The sequence below is a fragment of the Telmatherina bonti genome (assembly GCF_933228915.1).
Source record: "Telmatherina bonti genome assembly, chromosome: 17".
Lineage (NCBI taxonomy): Eukaryota > Metazoa > Chordata > Actinopteri > Atheriniformes > Telmatherinidae > Telmatherina > Telmatherina bonti.
Genome location: NC_136615.1, coordinates 25,927,479 through 25,948,935, shown reverse-complemented (window position 1 = coordinate 25,948,935; position 21,457 = coordinate 25,927,479). Strand labels below are relative to the sequence as shown.

Here is a 21,457-nt window from a genome sequence, read left to right as displayed (position 1 = left end):
AGTTAATGCAAGCTGATATGTAGGGAGAGTTGTTAGAGAAGCAGTGATGTGTTGAATAAACGCTGGGCAAACATAATTGTGTTTCACATCCAAAATAATAAGAGCTTGAAAGAGCTGCAGCAGTGTTTTCACCAGCGGTTCTGAGAAGTTGCTTTATTTGTGTCTGGGAGCTTTTATCGGTATTTTGATCATTATGAATGCTGCTTCTTTTTCATCTGATCAAACTGCTGTGACTCTTAAAGTTTTTATTGTGCTCAATACACTGTAGAAACATCATCTTTTTAAACTGACATTTTTATAAGGGTATGTTCCTCTCTGTATGTTTAATGTGTTAAATAAAGGCCAAAGGTTCTTCCTTTGTTTCTGTCTTTAACTCTTCAATGTGAATATCTTTTGAAACTGTTGTTACAAAAAGTGAAGCTGAACCGAATATTGTATTTATTTGTTTTTTTCATTTTGATATCAATCAGTTGTTTTGTACTAATCCAATTTGATACGGTTGTATTTTTATGAGATTTTTTTTTCTAATTTTAGGCTCAGCCAGTGCAAATATGACAGCACGTTAGTGACACACCCACATCATAAACTAAGATGTCACAGCAAGAATCACAACATCTATTACAGTGTTATGACTAGAGATATGTCATCCTGTTGGCTACAATTGTAATCCCTGCTTTAGTATAAAAACAGCTGCTTAAAGCACATTTAAGTAAATAATGTAATACCAGGCTTAGTTAAATACAGCTTTTTTTTGTTGTTTTACTTTAATGTTATGTTAACAGACCTAAGCTTATCAGCAAAATAAAATGAAATAATGAAAACATTTTATATCTGTCTCATTCTGCAGGAAACTGGTTTCTGTTTTATGCCAACGAAGACGAAGAGACTGGAGGAAAATCTATGGGTGCAGTTAGTTAGATTTTTATGTCGCAGCAGGACAGGAGGATCATGACTCTCCAGCTGCACATCCACAACAGTGACTTGATATCTTTAGAAAGGTCTTTTGATTTAGCAGTTTTTAATCAAGACCAAATATGGGAAAATTCAGTGCTGTAAAATAAGTCTTATTTAAAGGTGGAGCATGAAAAAAATATAAACTGTTAGCGACAGAAACATTTAATATATTATTAAAAACATTTAAGTTTTTCTGATCTAACTTTTACATTTTAATTATTTTAATTTGACTTTATCTTGCTATTAATGTGTATATGCGTAAATTTCTGAGCTGATGGGCAGTAATAATTTATGCCATGTAGATGAGCATGTATATCCACCTAAACACGCATTTGTTTTGATCACTTTACAAAAATAATATTTTTATTCAAAAAAAGAGACATTTATATCTACTAGACAATCCACAGACATGGCAGAAGGTTTATATGTCCATTTTTTGGCTGTGTTTGATGTGTGCTAGGCACCATTTGGGATAACACCTCAATTGGTATCTAGAAGACAGTACACAGGTACCCAATTTTTTTTGTAGAACAGTCAAAAGTGCACCTGAGGCCACTTGATCTACTCACAGATGAAAACATGTTAAGATTTAGACGAATTTTGACCACTGATGCCCACCATCTACTCACAAGTGTGGCATTTTAAATAATTTTTTGCTCATCGTTTCCACTAGATGTCAGTAATTCTTACACATAAACTGTACCTTTAAATAGAATTTAAAAAATTAATAGGTGAGATCTCCAAAATGGCACTTCTAGCGCAGTTTAGCATAATCTGTTACCAGAAGTTTTAAAAGGTTAAATAAATCTCAGATGAGGTGATTTGTCATTTGAAACCTTCATCTTTCACTGACTGGGTAATTAAATGATGCAACTTAAGTAATTATCTTTAAAAAGCTCCGTTTCCCCAAAACTTTATGAGGTAATTACTGTCAAACCAAGATGTGATGTAGAAAAGTTTTTATTACAGTTTTCACAGAATGTAAAATTATTAATTAACCAGTTATTTATATATCAAACATTTCAAAACAAACAAATTTGTCCCATCATCGTACCGCTACACCGAAGCATCACTTTGGACCGACGTCACTACAGCAGCCGCCCATTAACGGCTGATCACCCCACACACAGCAGCCTGAGGAAAATCAACCTGAGCATAACATCCCTTCAACATCGTGCATTAGCTAATGAGCTGGAGCTGCTGACTGCAGCGACTGAATGCGTTTCTGGAGGTCCAAGATTTAATCACCACCCTCAATCAACTTAATAACACTGCAGATCCAAATGAAGAAGAAGAAGGGAAAAAAAGGCATTTGTTAAAGTTAGGCACCTATTCTGATGGGAAAAATGTATGTGGTTTCATTAAAAAACGTCTAATTTCGGATAAGAAAATGTAATCAGCGATTAAAAATGTAAATTAATAGAATTTTTTTTAAACTTAGGAATCAAAATCCTAACAAAAAAGGTAAGTTATGAACCTGCAAACAGTGTAAAAACATGAATATCAGTTGGCAGTAAGCACATATACTGGTTGTTTTGATTTCTATAATACAAAACATTAAAATGGAAAAAAAAAAAAAAAAGTATTATAAAGTTCTTCCAGCTGACACAACAGTCTGTAATGCACTTGGAAGGATTTCACAAAATGGAGAAAAATTATACAAATTCATCAAATTGTTGCTCCATAGACTCATTTTAGTGGTTATCTTGTTCTGTAGCTGTGAAGCAACAGATTTAGAATCTCAAGTCTGACACCAAACCCGCACGTACTCCATTAATCCCAAAAAACTTCAAGTGGAACTACTTTACATTTTTCTGACAGAATCTATTCAGTCAGAAAAAACGTATTTCCCGTCACATTTCAGCTGCTGTGTTGAATGCAAATTCATGCTCACCTTTCAACTTCATGAAAAAAAAGATTAAAGTTTACATTTCATTCAATTCTGAGTTGTTTTTTTTAACCACTGTGGCAGGCAAGTAAAGTGTGTAAACTGGATGCACAGTATCAAGAGTTCAGACACACCTGCATATTTAACTTTCCCTGGAACCTTACAGAGTGAAGCATTATATCACCGATTGCATTCACCATAAGTTAAAAAAAAAGAAGAAAACAAAAAACACGACAATCAGAGTGTTGTTTACTCCACATGTAACTCGTGCAACTAAAGGCCTTTGAAAGGCCTCACCCTTTGTGAGGCAGTTTAATGAAAAGCTGTTTTAAAAAAAAAAAAAAAGTCTCAATGCTTGGTCGTTCCAAGATTTGACATCTTTAAGTCCCTTGATGCCAGTAACACACAACACGCCTCTTTGGGTGTTGAGTAGAAGAAACTTCACATGACGCATCTGTCAGGATCCTCCATAAATGGCAAAGTTTATGTTTTTTATGACAATCTTTCCCAGTGACATTTCTGTCAATTGACTCAGTGGCACAGTGAGCTTAGCTGAAAGAGGAGCTGCAGTGTCGTTGCTACCTTGAAGTGTCTGGAACGAGTCTTTTAAACCAGCGGCCGACAGCCACGTCGACTCTCAGCACTAATGTGACACCTATCAGCAGGAACGCACAGCTCACCAGGAACCCCGAGGCCTCAAACATCAACCTGGAAGGATAAAACAGCAGATCTAATATTACCATTGACATCAATACCTGCAATCTCTGATGTGCATTTACTGAAAAGTGCTGCTAATTATCGGTTGGCTGTTAGACTGCGTCCATAGTCTCAAAAAGCCTTTACTGTTTGTGTGAAGTGGAAAATCCATTCAGGCACTTACTTGGGTGCAAAAACCTTCCAAACCATTAGGTGTCTCCTGAGGATGGCAGCGGCACAGACTGAGGAAAAAACCTGTGAAGGAAGCAGGCTGATGTGATGCGATGTGAAACTGATGCTCGCCTAAAAGCAAAACCGAATTAAATAAATGGTAAAGAAAATATATGCAACAAAAACTTAAAACGTCATCCTACAAAAAAAAAAAAAAAAAAGGAATCATGCTGGCTCAGATTCTCCACGTACTTCTTATTAGTGAGCAAACGTGATAAATGTGTCACACCAGACCTGTGCTCCGTGAATGAAGAGGTAACGTGTTGAGAGCTGCAGAAGAGCCGAACTGAACTGTTGGGGGTTTTCTCTTAGTCTCATCTCCATCACAGCATCCTCTCCTTCCTCCCCGTAAGCTCGTCCACCTTTATTCCCACGCACCTCACACACCAGCGGCCAAAACAGCAGCAACGGACAACCCACTGAAGAAAACCAGACACAGATGCAATAACAAGAATCAACACCTTTTTGGTTTTTTTTGTTTTTTTTAAACAGCATCCTTTTTTAGTTCTTTAGTGAGAAATCTACCTGCAAACAAGATGTATGAGGCAAATGTGTTGAAGGTAACCATAGAGGCAGGTAAAATAGTGCCTGTGTGCCCATCAGGGAATCCCATGAAGGCAGCGCCCCACTGGATAGAGGGGAAAGTGGGTAAGTGACCGGTGGCATGAAAGAACTGGGTGGCAGCCAAAGACCACAGCACTATTGGAGTCCAGGGCACATTGAAGCCCCCTGAGAGGAAACAGAAAAGAAGTGGGTGAGCAGAGAAAAATCCCTATTTTCAAAACAAGCATTCATTATGTTGTGAACTAGAAAAGATGTGATTGTGAACATTTTACCAGAGTAAACTCCATGCAGGCCGCTTAGGGTTGTGAAGGAGGCGTGCATGTGTAATATAGCTCCCATTTCTAGCAGCAGCAGCAGGAAAGACAGCGCCATGCCCTCTGGATGCAGCAGCAGCAGTCCGATTCCCAGCAGACCGGTAAACAGCAGCACAGGGGCAGAGTAGACCGTTCCCAGTCCGTAGGCCTCCACAGCCGGCCTGTTGTCCGCTTCGCTGGCTCCGCTCAGCTCGCCATCGTCCAGGGAACGGCGCATGCGCTGGTAGATCTGGGGGATCAGATGGTGCAGCTCGGCTTGAGGGCTGATGCCGGTGCTGGCGCGGTAGCGGGGAGGCGGCAGATGCGAGCTTCTGGCTGAGGCTGCCGCCCTGGTCTTTACAAATACGGTAAGGGGGTCCAGCCAGATCAGAGACAGCCCCAGTCCGAGGAGGCAGAAGGCAGCCCTCGGGAGGGCCAGCTGCGCCAGGCGGATCAGCTCGGCCAGATTCCTGAAACTGTCCTCCGGAGTAGCGCTAACAGCCCAGTGGAGCCCCAGGCACACGGAAAGCAGCGGTAGGATCCAGCGAGCCGTGAACACAGTCACACCTGAGGAGTTGAGATTACCAAAGTGGCACAGATAGTGTCTCAGTAGATATGTATATATGCTGAGGGAGATAACGGAGAGGATGTAGTGCAGGTTTTTCAGCTGGCTGTCCTGCAAACGCGAAAGCGGAGAAAGAAACGGGGACGGTTGGCAGAAGCCCTGCTCCTCTCGGCAGCCATGGAAGGAAAGGGAAAGGTACAGGCTGCCAATGAGGACTCCCAAACAGGCCAAGAGGGTGCTGCTTTCTTTCCTCACGGTTGACGGAGATAAAGCCGGGGAAGGCAGCAGTCCAGCAGATTTTAGAGGGTCGTGGCTGGGGGGAAGGAGCAGTCCATCCCAGTTAAGGTTGATAGGAATATAGAGGGCCAGAGAGAACACCAGAAAGGTCACAACCCGGCCTTCTGCGATCACATAGCTATCTGAGAGCAGGGAGGCGCAGCGGAGGAGAGGCACCACGAGAGATGGGATGAGGAGGCGGCGTGGGGACAGCCACCGGGTGCACTTTGGAGCTTTGGTGCCGTTCTTTAACACCATAGGGGTGTTGAGTTGACATGCCCTCCAGAAGAAAAGAAGTTGGGTGCTGAAGGCACCTGCTGCCAGGCACCACGCTGCCTCCACGTATCCCTGTGTGAGCAGCTGAGCAGCGGCCATGCTAACCCCAGCTAGGAGGGCCATGGCAGCTGGAGCCTTCAATCCGCCTTCATTCTCCCTGATCAGAGCCAGGGAAAGTTCAGACAGAACCAAACACATCAGACATGCGAACGCAAGAATGGCTAAGCCTGCTCCCATCTTAAGTGGGTTAAATCGGGCCCAGGTGGCTCGACAGGTGTCTCTGACAGATGTGAGGTAGGCTCTCAGAGAAGAAACCAGCTGTGGGGAGGGTGACCGACCCTCTCTAAGAGAGATGAGGTACTCTGAGGAGAGGCGGGAAAACTCGTCCTTCAGCTGAGAGAGGCTATCAGGTGGGATGTCTTTGGCCATAGCAGAGTACGTCTCCAGGAAACGGTTAACCTTCAGAAACAGGTCAAAATGAAAACATAGGGGTGGAAAAAAATACAATTACTGAAAACATGCTTCAGGATATATGAAAGATGAAACCTTGTTTATGTAGAAAATTGCACTGCTCCGCTTTGAGCAGGCTACCTGTTTTGCGTTGATCCACAGCGCCTCCAGCTGGCTGAACTCTCCAATTGCACCTTCTGTCTGCCCATGTGGAGGGAATAAAGGGAGGAGGACCTGTCCGACACTGCTAAATGGGATTGGAATTCCCAGCAGCAAAGCAAGGGTGGGCACCAGGTCTGTCTGGGGCACCACATCCGGCTCATTCTGTAAATTATAAAGAAAAGTTATATTTTCTGTGATTTAAAACTGCTCTCTGTCCATTGAACAGACTGTGGGCTGTGCAGTCAGTAAAACTGCTTTCATGTACTTGATCTAATTAGATGTCCTTCATTGTTGGCACACCTACTTTTTTTTAAAAGTGGAACTAATATGTGCATTTCAGGCTAATTTATTTTTTTATTTCTGAGACCAGAAGGGCTGGGATTGATCGAGTTATTGTCACAAATCGCTTTATTTACTTCAGACCGACCTTCTCCGTAGGCTGTCAGATCAGCCTGTGGGCAAAACGAGTGGATTTAGACTTTTCTGCATTAAGCCCCGCCACTGCACTACATCAGGAGCGCGCACCGCACCTGCTTTCGCTGTCATTGTAACATCTCATAAACAGAAGGATTAGGCTAATATGAACTCAACAAAAAAACAAAATACAATGTCAGCACATAGCATACAGCCCTAAACGTTGGAACCTGAATCAGACCCTGAAAACGAAGTGGAAAACAGCAACCCACAGCAACGAATGCAGCAGGATGTCTCTCTTTGGTAAACTCACCAGCCATCGTTGGAAATAACTTTATCCCACGTTTTCCACCCGCCTGATGTATTTGTACATGCCCTTGTTAACCAGTAGAAGGTAACCAATCACCGAACCTTATCCCCCGGGACGTCACAAGGATTTCCAAGTAGAAAAAACTCTCTAAAACAACGCGTTTTTCATCACCATGGAAACCGAACGGAGAGAGTGCTGGAACTCAAACTCAAACATGCGTTTAGGTGATAAACAGTGTCGTTCACATGTCTGATGAGGATTCAACACTGTAACACTGTAGAAAGCTCAGAAAACTCCAAATACCACAATAGGACCCCTTTAAGCTTTTACCTGCATACATGAAAAGCTGTATTCAACAGAATTTACCTTTATTTATGGTTGTTATAATGTTTGTGTGGAAGGAAAAGAAAAGTTTCCAAGTGTTACGAATCACACATGTCAGACAACATTTGACTCAAACATATTTAAAGGCCAAAAGCTATGTTCGTCTAATTTTTCACTTTGTTTCTGCTTTCTTTTTTTCAGGGGTGAAGCAAAAAAATAAATAAATAAATAAATAACTTTAAAATTTAAAAGTCACATATTGTAACATTATGTCGACATGAGCATCTGGCTAGCGAACACTTCCCCCTTCATCAAGGCAATGCCAGAATTAGCTCTTTCTGAGATCTGAGAAGGGAGTACTGCTCATTTTACTGTTACTTAGACACCTTATTTTGTTTAATTAAATCCTCTAGGCTGTTAATCTAGTTAATAACATGTTTCTATAATGTGAAAAGCTTGAAAGAATAGATGCAATTCTGTTTTACTCAGACTTTAACAAAAGATGACTTGTATATAGCTGTGCCAACACCGTTAATATATTAACTTGTAAAGATGCCAGAACAGTCTGTGACTGCGGGTTAATGGACATCATAGTCACTGAAATTACAGCCGTCACCAGATTACTGGACTCTGTTTCAGTTAATCTTTCCTGTGACACCTTTTAATCATCAGAGTCTGCACAACCTTCACAGATTTTACAATCTTAACAGTATAGTTTTCTGCATTTTCATCCTATAGCAAAGCTGTTATTTAATTCACTTTTTACATTTCATATATATCTCGCTTGTTGATTCACCTGAGTTGGGGGTCCAGGGAAAATAGGAGAAGGACTGTAAAGAAAGAGGGCAGCATCCGTCTCCTTCTGACTTTCTCCGCCATGATCTCCGGTATCTGTCATTCCATGATCACCCATCACCACCAAGAGCGTGTCATTCTGCAGGCGGTCAATAACAGACCTGAAATGAAAGAACACACACAAGAGGAGAGACTTAAATGAAGCTGCAATTTGAGGTCCTAAAACGACTTCCCTGTGAAAATCATGAATTCTTATATTTAAACCATCTGGATTTAAAGTGGGCTGCGTATCTGCAAGCATGCAGTGAAACAAGCATGTAGCAGCTGTATTCTTGCCTGACCTGATGACTCCGTCCATCTGGGTGAGTTTGTCAGCCATGGCTGGGTGGTCAGGGCCAAACCTGTGACCACAGTGATCCACACCAAGAAAGTGAGCAACCAGAACGTCCCAATCATCATCCACCACTGTTTAAACCAACAGACATACAGAGGGAGAGAGATGAAGCTAAATCACAAACAAAGCATAAAAGCAAACCAACTCATCTGTTTAAATTAATTTCTGATGGTTAATACATACTAGTCGTGTAGAGATGCTGCAGGATCCCATTATCCACTGTGTGTAGGTCCTTTACATTGAAAGAAGGAAAGGGCAAAGAGCGGTGAAACTTCTTGGGAAAAAGGCTCTCCCAAGTGTCATCTCCCATGAACACCACCCTTTTTCCTATTAGGGTGAAAGTTTTTTGTTTTGACAACAAACACTGAGATTTAATCATTCTTATTGAACATAATAGTATATAAATGTGTAACAACTCACCCATTTGTCCAAGTTGGTGGATGAGATTATCTTCCAAGATGGCACTGGATGCAAAGTTATTGCCTACATCCACAAAGGTGGGCAACGATCCTGTTGTGAAGCCTTTAATCCTCTGCATGGTGGTCGTGGGTGGGTCTGCTCGGAAAGGGTACAGGCGGCTTTGAGAAGGCCTTGAGGAGACTGTATCCTCCAGCACGGGTAGCTTGTTCTCATAAGGTTTAGGAGACGTTTTAGTGGGGTCAAACCGGGCAAAGTCGATCTTCAAGGCATCGATGATGAGGATGACCACTCTTCGGAACCGCGGTTGGGAGCGGCAGAAGTCCGTTGGCTCCTCTCCGGGCTTCAGCACGTCTCCACAGGTACTGGTCCTGTTCACCTCCAGCCTCACCAGCAGGAACCCGCCCACGAACAGGTAGATGCCCACTAAGTACACCGCGCATGTCCACAGGAGCAGGGACAGCACTGGTAGCCCTTTCATCCTAAACATGCAGGTTATACCAGTCAAGGTAAAACTCTGGAAACAGTCTCATTTTAACAAGTAAAAAGAAAGCATGAGACTGTCAGTGACACATGCTACAGTTGTGCTCATATTTATTCATACCCTTTCATTAAAGATGGGGGGAAAAAAACAGCTGCCTGTGAAATAAACTGAAATTGACTAAAGTAATAATAAATAATTTTTTTTGTAAAATCATTACATTATTTTCTCATTCTGGTTCAATAGAAATATTTTTTTCTTAAAAAGCAAACAAATAAGATAACTTATTACATATTACATCACTCAGAAACTAATATTTTGTTGAACAATCCTTTAATGTTTCCACGACAATCAGGTGTCTTCTGTTAGAAAAGTGCTCTATTTTTTCCAGGATCAATTTTTTTTTTGTTTTGTTTTTTTCTTTCTTCAACTCAATTAAATGAAAAAAACACTTTTTTATATTACTAAATTATATTTTTGCTTTTTTTTTTTTTTTTAATTATTGTCTTTTTTAAGTCTCCAGTTATTTGAGTGACTGTTGTAAATTCAGCCTTTTCTTGAATGAAAGGGTATGCATACATATGAGCACAACTGTATACGACCAACAACATGGATCTTAATAGAAATTTTATTGCCTACATAAATCAGTAAACCAGTGACCCATAGAAATAAGAGCAGGTGAAACTAGCTAACACTAAAAAGACGGTAAACCTGTAAGTTAACGCTGTTAGCAGATGCTAGCTCGTCTCGCTTTTGCCACTGACCTTGTAGCAGCCGGTTTTCCGTCCTCTCTCGGCTGGAGGGCGGATGTGAATGTGTATCAACACAAAGTTGCAGGTATCTCAGGTAAACGGAGAACAGTGGGGCACGCTCACCTTCATTGGGACTGGTACAGTGAGAGTACGCGGCTGGTGACAGGCAGGAACTTCAGCGAGCGAAGAAGCGGAAATTCACAGCGGACTTCTTTTATTGTAACACAACGACGTACCCTTCAGTTTATCCTGAGTTTTAACTTTCAGACACACATGGCTTCGAGTCATTTAATGAAATAAGCTTTTGGGATATGTGTATTTCTAAAACAATATATGCACGGATGTCATTAAAGATTGAAAAATGTCATGTTTTACTTCGAAATTACTTGTAAAAGTCACGTCTGTATTTGCCTGTGAGGCAGTGGAGCGGGGGAATTAAGGTGCACAAGGACGTAGTTGGTTGCCCCAGAGGCAGAGCCGGATTAAAAGTGCACAGGCCCCTGGGCCCAGAGTGTTCCAGTGGCCCCTTTCCCCACCACATCACTGTGAAAATTGTAAATGATACACTGTAAAACAACATTCTTAACATCTTTCAGCCAGTGGTACCAATAGCAATACACTAGACATTGTGGTGTAACTATCTGGATTTTATGTACATTTATTATTATTATTATTGGTTATTATGTTGCATCCCACCCTGCCTTTTGCCCAAAGACAGCTGGGATAGGCTCCAGCTTCCCCGCAACCCTGAATTGGATTAAGCGGTTTGGAAAATGAATGAATGAATGAATGTTGCATCCCCCAAAGATTAAACAATGTGAAAATACATAGTTTAAAATCCAGTCAGTCCTATCTAGATTAAAACAAATTGCATATCAGACCTTAGGCATTTTTATTTCATGTTTCTACTTCTACATCTGAGGCATTGTGGAATACATTTTTATCTGCTCCTGGTTTCTGCATCCTACTCCTGACATGTGCCTCATTTTATACTCACACACTCAGTTACAAGATATTAGTAACCAAGGAACAAGAAGAGTATAGTAATCAAGAGACTCAGTTTTTTATTCACTCTCATTTTTAAACTTTAACTCCAGATTATAAACTTTTTTGGGGGGAAAACAAGTTCATTTTATAACCAACAGTTTCCAGCTTTGTGGGGTTTTTTTTTTTTTTTTTTTTTTTTTCACAATTTAAAGAAAATTCTCCCATTCTTCATTCAAAAACATCCCATTTTGCCACATAACACTTTGAAGTCCATTTGTGTCCTGAGTGTTCAGTGACACACGACATATGCCAGATCCCTGTTGCAATATTTCATCATAAACTTTCAGACAGCCGTCTTTGTAGGTAATCTCTTCAATAAATACACTCCATAAAACAAAAGAAGTGAAAACAAAGACTCAGAAGATAGGAACATTTGAGCAAATAGCTCACTTGGCTTAATGCAAGAGTTGGGCAGTACTGGATTATATTTACTGAGAAGAAGTCACATCAGCAGGTTTAACTGAGAAATGACTGGAAACTTTAAAAATGTGAAATGACTCACATGACATTAGATTGTTTCATTTCATCCCAATGTGATAATCACAGTTTACATTAGTTCTCAGCTTCTTTTCCAAATAAAACAAATTTAAAAAAAAAAAAAAAGAAAAAAACCAGAAGTAACCTGTGACATGCTGCAGCCTGCATGAAAGCATATTGCATCTTGTAGAAGACCTGGTCATATCATTTATGCCAGTACTGTTTTTATGATGTTAATTAGATCAAAACCAATTACAAATCATGAATGAATGAAAACAGTTTTAAAAGTTTAGGTGAAAAGTATATTTACAGAACTTTAAATCTCCAGGCTGTCATTTGTCTGTGAAAGGTTTCATGTTTCTGAATTGTTCAAAGTTTTTACACAAACTTACTGGTATTATTGCAACACACTCATGAGTAAGTTTTGTGTAACTTGCAGTCTGATGGTATAAACTACTTGTTGAGAGGACTTTCTCTTTGAAATGCTTAAATGTGGAAAATATTCGTTGAAGCTGAGACTTTATTTAACTTTTCAGGGAATTAATGTTCTAATATAATAAGGATAAAGCAGAGTTAACTACAATTAAAAAAAAAAAAAAAAACTTTTCACCATCACAAGGCATCCAGTTGCTCTAAGACTTGTCCCATCATTGAACTGTCACTGAAAAAAGTCATGGCTCCTCTGAGCCAACATAAAAACCGATGATCCCACAAAACCTGAATGGAGTGATTTTGGACCAGCCTTGAAAAACCAGTTTGGAAAAGAAGAGAAAACACAAAATTGATGTTTCACTTAAATTTTAGGCAGAGTGGTAGAAGGGTTTCTGCTATTACACACATAACAAAAATTATATTTAACAACACAAGTTGCTCAGGACAGGATTGTTTTTTGCATCCGTGTCTGGGTTGACACTCCTGTCAGAGCTGCAGGCCGGTGTCAAACTCCCAATCAGACAATAACTGCACGTAAACAAAAGTCGATGAAAATCCTTCAACAAAAGGTGAGACTTCCCCGGGGCTTTGCGGCAAGGACATCGGACGACTTTATGAGGTTAGCCACTTTTCTTCTTCATCCTATCAGGAGGTGGTTTCTGAATGCTGCTCAAACAGCGGTGCCTAGGAATCCTGATAACTTAAACTGCTTTATCTGGTGCCATGTCAATCAATATTCAGTGTTCGTTCACTGAGTCCTCTGCTCTTCAGGTGTTTCGGACTGAGTCTCAAGCTCATCTCTTTTCTCTTCCATGTCTTCTGCCAATAATTTCGGGCTTGTCTTTGCCAGCGAACCGTAAATAGCCATAGCCTGCGTGGCAGAGAAACAAGTTGAGAACATTCAATGTCACTTTGACTTTTACTCCATCGACAGGATGAACATAAAAAACAACACAAAAATGCACGTTTACAAACCTGCGAGACCATCCCACTAATGTCACCGGTGTTAGAAGGCAAAAGGATGGTGTTGGATTGTTTGGCGAGGTTGGAGAACGCAGACACATACTGTTCAGCCACGCTAAGTGAAGCGGCGGCATTCCCATTCTGGACAGCAAAGTATCAACATTAAGCCAAAACAAGTTAAATCACCTGGACTGTCATCTTTTAAAATGGAAAATAATAGTTACTTGTTCAGTCAGAGCCTCAGACAGCATACGAATGGCTTTGGCTTTTGCTTCAGCTTTGGCTAAGATTGCTTGGGCCTCACCTGGAGGAGAAATCGTCCCATCACTAAAAATCTACCAAAACGGGATGGATAGTCTTTTTTAAGCAGAGAAATCGGCCTTCTCAATGCACCTACCAGCAGCTTTATTGATCTGCTCAGCTTTTTCACCTTCTGAGGCCAGGATCTGAGCTTGTTTACGACCCTCAGCCACATTAATAGCGGCCTCCCTCGTCCCTTCAGACTCCAGCACCGTCGCTCTTTTTTTACGCTCAGCCTCCACCTACGTAAATAAAACGAACATTTCAAGGCTTTTTTTTTCTTTTGCAACTCAATTTTTCTCAATTTTAGAGTGTTCTTGTTGGTAAAATGCTTTACTGAAGCTCGGCCCTAAGCTACAGACATTCATCTTACTGAACTCACCTGCATCTGCATTGACTCTTTGACACGAGGGGGAACGTGTATGTCTTTGATTTCGTAACGGAGGCAGCGGATTCCCCACTCATCTGAGGCTTGGTTGATGGAGTGGACAATGTTGGAATTGAGGGACTCCCTTTCCTGAGAAATGAATGCATATTGTGTAAATACAACATTTCATGTAACGAACAGAAGGTGCGAGGAATCACCGAAGTGTGTCTTTACCCGGAACACTTTGTCCAGTGTTAGTTTGCCCAGCTCTGAACGCATGGTGGTCTGTGCCAACTGCGTGACTGCATACTCTGGATCCTCAACACCATAGCTGGCCTGACCGCAGGAACAGATGGAATTTTACTTGCACCTACATGTTACTTTATTGAGAGCAGTTATTTTATAAAAGGTAGTTCTGCCAGCGTACCTTAAAAGGGTCCAAGATCCTTAAGTAAAGAACTCCGTCAATCTGTAGAGTTACATTATCTGTGAAATTGAGGAAAGTAAAACAGCACCAGGAGAAATTGGATCAGAACTTTTTAATCAAATTGCACCTTTCAAGACGAGCTGTACATCCAAAGCTGAAAGGACCGATAATGATTTTTTTTTTTTTTTTTTTTAATCCCTGGAATGAAAATATTAGTAATGGTTTACTAACCCAGAGAGACAGCAGACTGCTCCGGGACATCAATCACAATTTCTTTTAGACTTTGGACATATCGAATTCTGTCAAGTATGGGGATGAGGAAGTTTAAACCCTAGGAATAGAAAGATGGAAACACTTGGTGAGTTCAAGCATAAGATTATTTTGAAGTGTAAATCCTCGAGAAGAAAAAATGATTGGCTCTCTGAATTTCTGTAGAATTAAATTAACATCCTTGAATCGGTTAGGGGTATAATTTACCAACAAACTGAGTTTCTGGATTAGGTGTGCACTTTTGTAAAGTAAAACAAAAACTTGAATCTATAAAAAACTGAGGACAGAAGCTGTTTTGTAAAAGGAATCAGTCTTTTTTCTGATTGAAAACTAGATTTTAGCTGCTTAACAGTAAGTTAAGCGTATGCACTGTCCATGAAGTCAAGGGAAAGTGTGCCGAAAGGGGTCTGGAAATAATATACTACTACTGATGACAGCATGATGCCAGCATATCTATTCATCACCACAGAGGCACTGATGCATGCTTTAAGACCATTCTAAAGGCATCCCAAAGAGCAGATTCATCTGACCACAGAATACACATTGGTTATCTTCTGTTCTTCTGAAACAAACTTGTGCTCAAAAAACAAAAATCTTTCTACACAGATTAGATGTATGGCATCTTTCTTGCACATCAAAGTTGTGTTTCTTTCTGCAGAAACAGAATGAAATGAGTGAAAAGGGTTTTCCTGGTATGCTCGCAAGCCCATGTTGTTTTATTCATTTTCTGGCTTTCTTATTCCCCTCTCACAACATTTCCTGAATTTAATTCTAGATTTGATCATATTTTCAAAATATGAAACTAATAAAATAAATCCTTAGTACTTTAGTCTATTTCATAAAAGTTAAAAAGAAATCAAATTACAAATTACCGGCTCCAGGATGCGGTGGAATCGACCCATCCTCTCCACCACCCAGGCTTCCTGTTGGGGCACAAACAGGACCACAGTGTTCACAGGCAGGCTCGAAGCCCATCGCTGCTGGGCTGGCGTAACCCACAGCCTCGGTACAGTCCGCTGGGTTTGCTGCAAAGACAAAAAAAATATGTTCAATTAATGGACTTCAGACACTTTTGGATAATTGTGAAATGAAATTAAAATGAAAATGAAAAATACTTTATTAACGGTGATTATTAAAGGCATGCAAGTTGTCACCAGCTATAATAATACTTACAAAATATCTTAAATTGCTAGAAGTTAGTAACAAAGAGGTCATACAGAAAGAGATCCATGAGCAACATGAAGTAGCACATTGCATCAAACATGTGGTCATTAAACATTACAGAACAAATAAACAATATATCATAAGTGGTGGTTTATATATGTGTGTGTGGTTATATACATACAGTACTGGTAAAAAGTTTGGACACACTTTCCCATTCAATTTAATGGGAATGTGTGTCCATTCGTGCGAGTTTGTGTGTATTTATACATCCATATATATATATATATATATATATATATATATATATATATATATATGAACACACACACACACACAGTGCCATATCTTTTGTTTCGAGTAGCATGTGTTATCAAGCACAACTGTAGGCTACAAGTAAAAATCTCTACCCGACGTTTCACAGTCAAAACCTTGTTTTGCATGGGGGTCAAATAGTGCAAAATAAATAAACTGAAAATAGAACTTCTCTCTCGTTTAGTTGGTATAGAGTCAATTATTCTTTGTCAATATTTAGCATATTATTAACTCTAGTGTACAAGCTTAACGACATCCACTCCACCAGTGGTGGGGGTTGCACGAACAAACAAGCTACTGAAATCGCACAATGTTACCTGTAAAATGGCCCCGCCGGTCCGGCACAACGTTCGTAACATCTCTGAAATATTGCAGCTTTATTTTAGCAAGAAAACCCAGTTAATTATATTCTACTCGCCTCAAACTCTACACTCGTGTGAGTGACCCTTGCCAACAAGGAAACGAAAGTTACATCAGTAGTGCAACACTGGAACATTTCCGCTGGACTGAGAAACAAAAAAGGCCGCTATGGTTCCGCCAGAAAAAGGATCCGATCCTTTTCCTCAGATGGGCGACGACCAGTGGAAAGTGATGACAGGTGGCAGAGGGGTAAATGGAGGGGTTTGCTGATGAAGAGGGTTTGCCTGAAAAAAAAGGGATGGATCTTCCTGGACAAAATTCAGTAATAATAATAATACTAAGAAGAAGAAGAAAAGAAGAAAACCAGAATTTTGTACACAATTTTCTAGACCATAATTTGCAAAGTGCAACAATTGGAAAATTCTTTACAAATCAGGACAGGTGGTTGGATAATTAGTTGGAGCAGCCCAGAGCAGCGGAAAAGAATGATAAAATCAGAAGAAGTCATTTAGCAATAACATTAATGCAAATTCATATTCTAAACTTAATTAAAAGACACATCAATTCATCAGGTTGGGATATTTTCTGAATTAATATTCAAGCTGACTCTGCTTCTTTGTTCCACTTATGTGGTCAACAGGACCGTTCTCTACGACCAAGCTGTGAAATCTGAAAGGGTCATCAGGTTGATTGCCCGTCAAAAATGAACAGAAAATCCCGCCCACCCGGCAGTCTGGCGGGTCACCCGAGCAATAAATGGTACGGACCCACTGAAAGAATAGTAGTTGTGAACTTCACTCTACATTAAAATGAACGTGGAGTAAAAATGCATGGCAGCAAATATAACTTTTGACAAAATTGAATAATTTAAAATTTTGGTAATATTGCTACTTATATTACTACCCCTACTCCTCCCATTGGTTTTAATTTTGAGGTAAAAAATAACAGTCTATATGAAACGCAAAGCCAGGTGGCTTTTCACAAATTGCACAAGCATATCTCTGTCAGCTATCTGTCTCCACCTGTAAGAACTTAATATATTCACGGGGTGGCGCTCTTCGTTTTCTTTTATTTTCTCAGAGATTTACACGATTTGACTGTGTAAACTGCATTATGTTACAAGACAGGTGAGCCTGCTGTGTAAAATTATCCGGTAAGTTAGAGACTTGATCTGACTGGACAGAAATCAAAGCTACTTCTTGCTATGAAATAACAGTTTGGATGAATGAAAATTAAACATAACATGTAAGATTTGAACAATTTGAGTAAAAAAGAAAATAAATAAAATAAAGTAAGCTTTTTTTTTTTTTTTTTTTTTAAATAGCTTAATCAATTTCTTAGGAGTAAACCAAAGAGTTGAGTTTTAGTACGTTAAAAAAAAGTCAACAAAAAAAAATCCCAATTTTATTCATAGGAGTCCAGTTAAGATTATGATGCGTGCGCGTCACCTGTTCCGTCCCACAATTTATCCCGCTCAGTGATTGGTTGAATCTCTTCAAGCGGTCCTGTCCTGTTATCCGCCGTACTGAATTTTCATAGGTCGGTTCTGACGCCAGTAACAGGTGTTACTGACCCGCCTCCTCCCATCTCCGTTTCGGTGCTCTCGGTCTGTCCGTCAGTCTGAAAACCTATGATGAGAGTTTTATTAATGGCGTGGACATGGCGGGGGGCTGTTGCTCTCTGCCTATGTCCGGCACCAGTTAGCGACTTGTGAACAACAAAAAATATTTTATCAGAGCTTTGAAAGATATTTTAAAGGATTTTATTATGTTACCCCACTAACTAAATCTCTGCCGATAGCTTTCTTTGGCTGCAAACTGTGAAACTACTGGCCTGTCGCTGGAAGCGCTTTGTCATGTCGTTACTGTGTGTCAGAGGTAAGTTTTCATTTTATTTACACTTTATAAGGTTACACAGCATAAGTTGACGTTTGTTTTCCTATGTGTTTTGTAACCAGCTAAACTGAGTTTGCCAGAGTCCGTTTGCATGTTAAACTACACAGAGCAGACTCGAGCAGGAGACATAAACCTTCAGTACTCATTTAATGAAATAAAATTGGTTCCTCCTGCTACGACTTTCAATTATTAAAAAGCCATACACTCTTTAAAGATGATGACAATCAAAGCCCTTGTACTCTGAAAAGGCTGCTCTCCATATTATTATTTTTTCCATGCAAACACACACACACACACACACACACACACACACAGACACACACGCGCCACAGCAGCTGTTTTAACCTAGCAGGTTTACAGTATGTTTACTTTGAGATATAACAAAATACATGAACAAACATAAGCCCTAGCGTAACTGAAATGAATATAAAATGATCTCCTGTCTAGAAATAGTGACAAAAGAAGGGCCCCACATTGAAAGACCAACTATAATCTAAGATTATTTTTTTAGTGAAAATATTTACCCATTGAGTTAGGATTACTGACCCTTTCACCTCATATAATCTGACTGAAAATACAATTGGAATGATGATATTAAAGACTTAAAATGCTGAATATTTGCGAAGATCACAAGTAATAGAATATATTGAAATTAAATTAATAAGACTATGGATCTTGATAAAACATTGGCAAAGCTGTGCCTGATCCCCTGCTGCCAGACTGAAACAAATAAGAATGTGGTGGTGGGTGGTATTACAGGAAGTAAAGTTGAGTAAAGTAAAGTTGTTTTTTTTTTAGATCATCTTGAGCGTGTATGCATAATTACCTTCACTGACCTGTGTGAAAACAGCTTTGCGAAAATAAAAATGTATCAATCTCTTTGAAAATTAATAGCAATATTTTCATGATTATGACAGCTTTCATTTCCAGCAGCTCATTCTGATTTACTATGTTCTTTCTGTCATGTTTTTTTTTTTTTTTTTTTTTTTTTTTTTAACCATCCAGTGGCCAAGCTTTTAAAGCTGCTTTGTTAAATATCATTGAGCATCTGATGAGAGAGTGAACATTTTGGATTTGAGGACTGGAAATGAAGGCAAACTTAATTTTGAAACCATATTTAAGTTATAAAATGAATATAGAGTATTTTCCTTCTGGGTCTCTTCTGATATCGTCTTGATCTGAACACCACTAATCATAAATCCTACGAGTGAAAGAGACCAAATTAAATTATATCTTCCTCTGTACACATGCTGAGTATGTCTGAAAGTGGACAGTTTTGGGGAAGACAGGATTTGCACTCACAGTCTCAGTCTGACAAATCCTGTTAAGGAATAAAAAACTGAATGACTAAAGCTCCAAAATATATCTGATGAAAATCCTTATCATGCTACTTTAAACGGCTGTAACAATATGCTTTTGTCCCGATTCAATTCCGATTTTTTTTTGGGTGCTAATTCGATTTAAATTACAATTCTCACAATTTCTCAATATTGCTCATTTTTGTAGACTAAATGCCAAAAAAAAGTACAAAACTTTTTTTGCTCGTCATTTTTCTCGATTTCAATTATGAAAAAACAACACAGTAGCCAGACCACCATTCTGCTGATGAAGATTAAGATCAATAAAAACAATAAAATTTATTACAATTTTTTATAATGGCCTTTTTTTGTTTTTTAATTGAAAAAATATTTTTTTAACAAAAAAAAAACTTCCCACCCTTACTATTTTACCTGACATATATATGGTCTCCTCCAGCTTTTGAATTTGACAGAAACAAGTTTTAAGGCTTCATGTCTCATTTAATAATGGTCAAAAATTCTTTCTAATCATCAAACATGTGGTTGATTTCACTAACAAACACCTCTATTACAGTCTTGAGCTTGTTTAAAGCCTTTGCTAATGTATCCATGGCTTTGCTTAGTGACATGAGTGGCAAGCTTCATCTCATACATCTCTGTCGGTCATAGCAGGCCTTCTCCACTCTTAACCCCTGAGTGGATCATTAAATAATCCCAGTCATGACCAACTTGGAATTACTGGTCATATAGATGGTTACAATCAAGATTGCAATTGATAAATCCAGTCCTAAAACTGTAAGGTTTCCTTTCATCTTTTCTAAAAATGTGGACATTTTGACATTTCTATAACAAACAAATATATATAATTTAGAAAAAAAAACTCTCGAGGTCATTTGTTTATTCATTTGATAATATACTGAGTTTACTGAGTGTTGCTTGTAGTTTAGTCTCATATCAGTAGCAAATTGGCGTTGATATTCCTAATTGCCTCCCAGTTATTGCTTGAACTCAGACAATTTACTGCAGATCAAATATTCTGTAATTGGTCAACTAATTAAACGAAATGTCAGTTTTGCCCTTAATCTTGATGGTTTGTTTTCTTTTTCATTAAAACATTTGATATTCTATGAAAATATTATGTTAGAGAAGTGTTTCTTTATTCCCAGTAAGATGTGGTGTCTCCACAACAAATAGGAAACTTTGTTAATGTTAAGACCGCTATGTTCCACACATGGTGCAGAAGTAGTTTTCATCAATAGAAGATCACCTTTCTGATACTTGTTTTTCCTTTTTTTGTTCCAAAAGAGTTTGGATGCCCTTCAAATGTAAATTAAAGTAAATGGCAAGGATTTGTGAATTTTATACGCCAATATTTTATTCACAATAGAAGATTGAAGCCATTATTAAAATCACTAAAAACACAAACCTATATATATTGTGTTAGATGGAAGGGACAGCTCTGTAGATTTGGACATAGGGAACAAACACTTTGAGGAGCCTTCTGCAATTAATTGCTAACGGTGCAGTGATGTGATTGGGAATAAAAAAAGAGTACCATAAAGAGGCAGAGTATCTCTGAAGCAGAGGAAGGGAATTAACACATTTTAGAATTATGTTCCTCAATGTAAACTGTACAAAGACTGTAAATATTCTGTCATCCACAGTAGTTAATTACATCAAAAGATTTTGAGTGAAGACTTGTCGGTGTATTAGGGACACAGCTGAAAATCAGTATTTGCTGCTTGTGACATGCGGGTCTCAGGTTGCAGTCAAAACAGGCATCTGTCATGAAAATCTCTGCATGGTCTCAGGAGCATTTCCAGAGTTCATTGTTTGTGAGTACAGTTCATCTCGCTAGAAAATTAAGCCTTTCTGTTACAAGGTTACCTAAGTTAAATTGGAC

The 21,457-nt window shown here is 39.2% G+C and overlaps 3 protein-coding genes across 4 annotated transcripts in view; 1 reads left to right on the top strand and 2 right to left on the bottom strand.

Annotated features, from left to right (window-relative positions):
* Positions 1–2,134: 2,134 nt before the first annotated feature.
* Positions 2,135–10,370, bottom strand: pigo (phosphatidylinositol glycan anchor biosynthesis, class O). Of its 2 annotated transcripts, XM_079256064.1 has the most exons (11): positions 10,255–10,370; positions 9,013–9,491; positions 8,776–8,919; positions 8,540–8,663; positions 8,200–8,359; positions 6,335–6,517; positions 4,606–6,202; positions 4,295–4,498; positions 4,004–4,188; positions 3,723–3,793; positions 2,135–3,550 (listed from the first exon to the last, which is right to left on the bottom strand). In XM_079256064.1, exons 2-11 carry the CDS (start codon positions 9,488–9,490, stop codon positions 3,421–3,423), a joined length of 3,276 nt encoding a protein of 1,091 aa, XP_079112190.1. In that variant the 5' UTR covers position 9,491; positions 10,255–10,370; the 3' UTR covers positions 2,135–3,420. The 2 variants fall into 2 exon arrangements, with proteins under 2 accessions (XP_079112190.1, XP_079112189.1); XM_079256063.1 differs by having other exon boundaries at positions 8,776–9,491.
* A 951-nt stretch (positions 10,371–11,321) lies between these two features.
* stoml2 (stomatin (EPB72)-like 2) lies at positions 11,322–16,468 on the bottom strand. The gene is made up of 10 exons (XM_079256496.1): positions 16,319–16,468; positions 15,398–15,550; positions 14,487–14,586; positions 14,256–14,314; positions 14,063–14,164; positions 13,844–13,978; positions 13,559–13,703; positions 13,386–13,465; positions 13,174–13,302; positions 11,322–13,069 (listed from the first exon to the last, which is right to left on the bottom strand). Exons 1-10 carry the CDS (start codon positions 16,358–16,360, stop codon positions 12,947–12,949), a joined length of 1,068 nt encoding a protein of 355 aa, XP_079112622.1. The 5' UTR covers positions 16,361–16,468; the 3' UTR covers positions 11,322–12,946.
* Positions 16,469–18,033: 1,565 nt separating this feature from the next.
* LOC306768456 (protein unc-13 homolog B-like) overlaps positions 18,034–21,457 on the top strand; it is a 70,243-nt gene continuing 66,819 nt past the window's right edge. Inside the window, exon 1 of the mRNA XM_079256825.1 lies at positions 18,034–18,238. Coding sequence (XP_079112951.1) covers positions 18,217–18,238 — 22 coding nt within the window. The 5' untranslated portion in view covers positions 18,034–18,216. The remainder of the gene's footprint in view (positions 18,239–21,457) is intronic.

Bases quoted from the DNA above. Each gene is read 5' to 3' on its own strand.
- pigo (XM_079256063.1), bottom strand. From the start codon at position 9,490: ATGAAAGGGCTACCAGTGCTGTCCCTGCTCCTGTGGACATGCGCGGTG. The intron at 4,499-4,605 runs GTAAAATGTTCA...GTTTCCTCTCAG, and splicing joins CCTGCATGGAGTTTACTCTG to GGGGCTTCAATGTGCCCTGG. The intron at 3,794-4,003 runs GTCTGGTGTGAC...CTTCCTTCACAG, and splicing joins TCTTCATTCACGGAGCACAG to GTTTTTTCCTCAGTCTGTGC.
- stoml2 (XM_079256496.1), bottom strand. From the start codon at position 16,360: ATGTTACGAACGTTGTGCCGGACCGGCGGGGCCATTTTACAG. The intron at 14,315-14,486 runs GTTAGTAAACCA...TCAATTTCACAG, and splicing joins GCAGTCTGCTGTCTCTCTGG to ATAATGTAACTCTACAGATT. The intron at 13,466-13,558 runs GTAGGTGCATTG...TTTCTCCTCCAG, and splicing joins GCAGATCAATAAAGCTGCTG to GTGAGGCCCAAGCAATCTTA.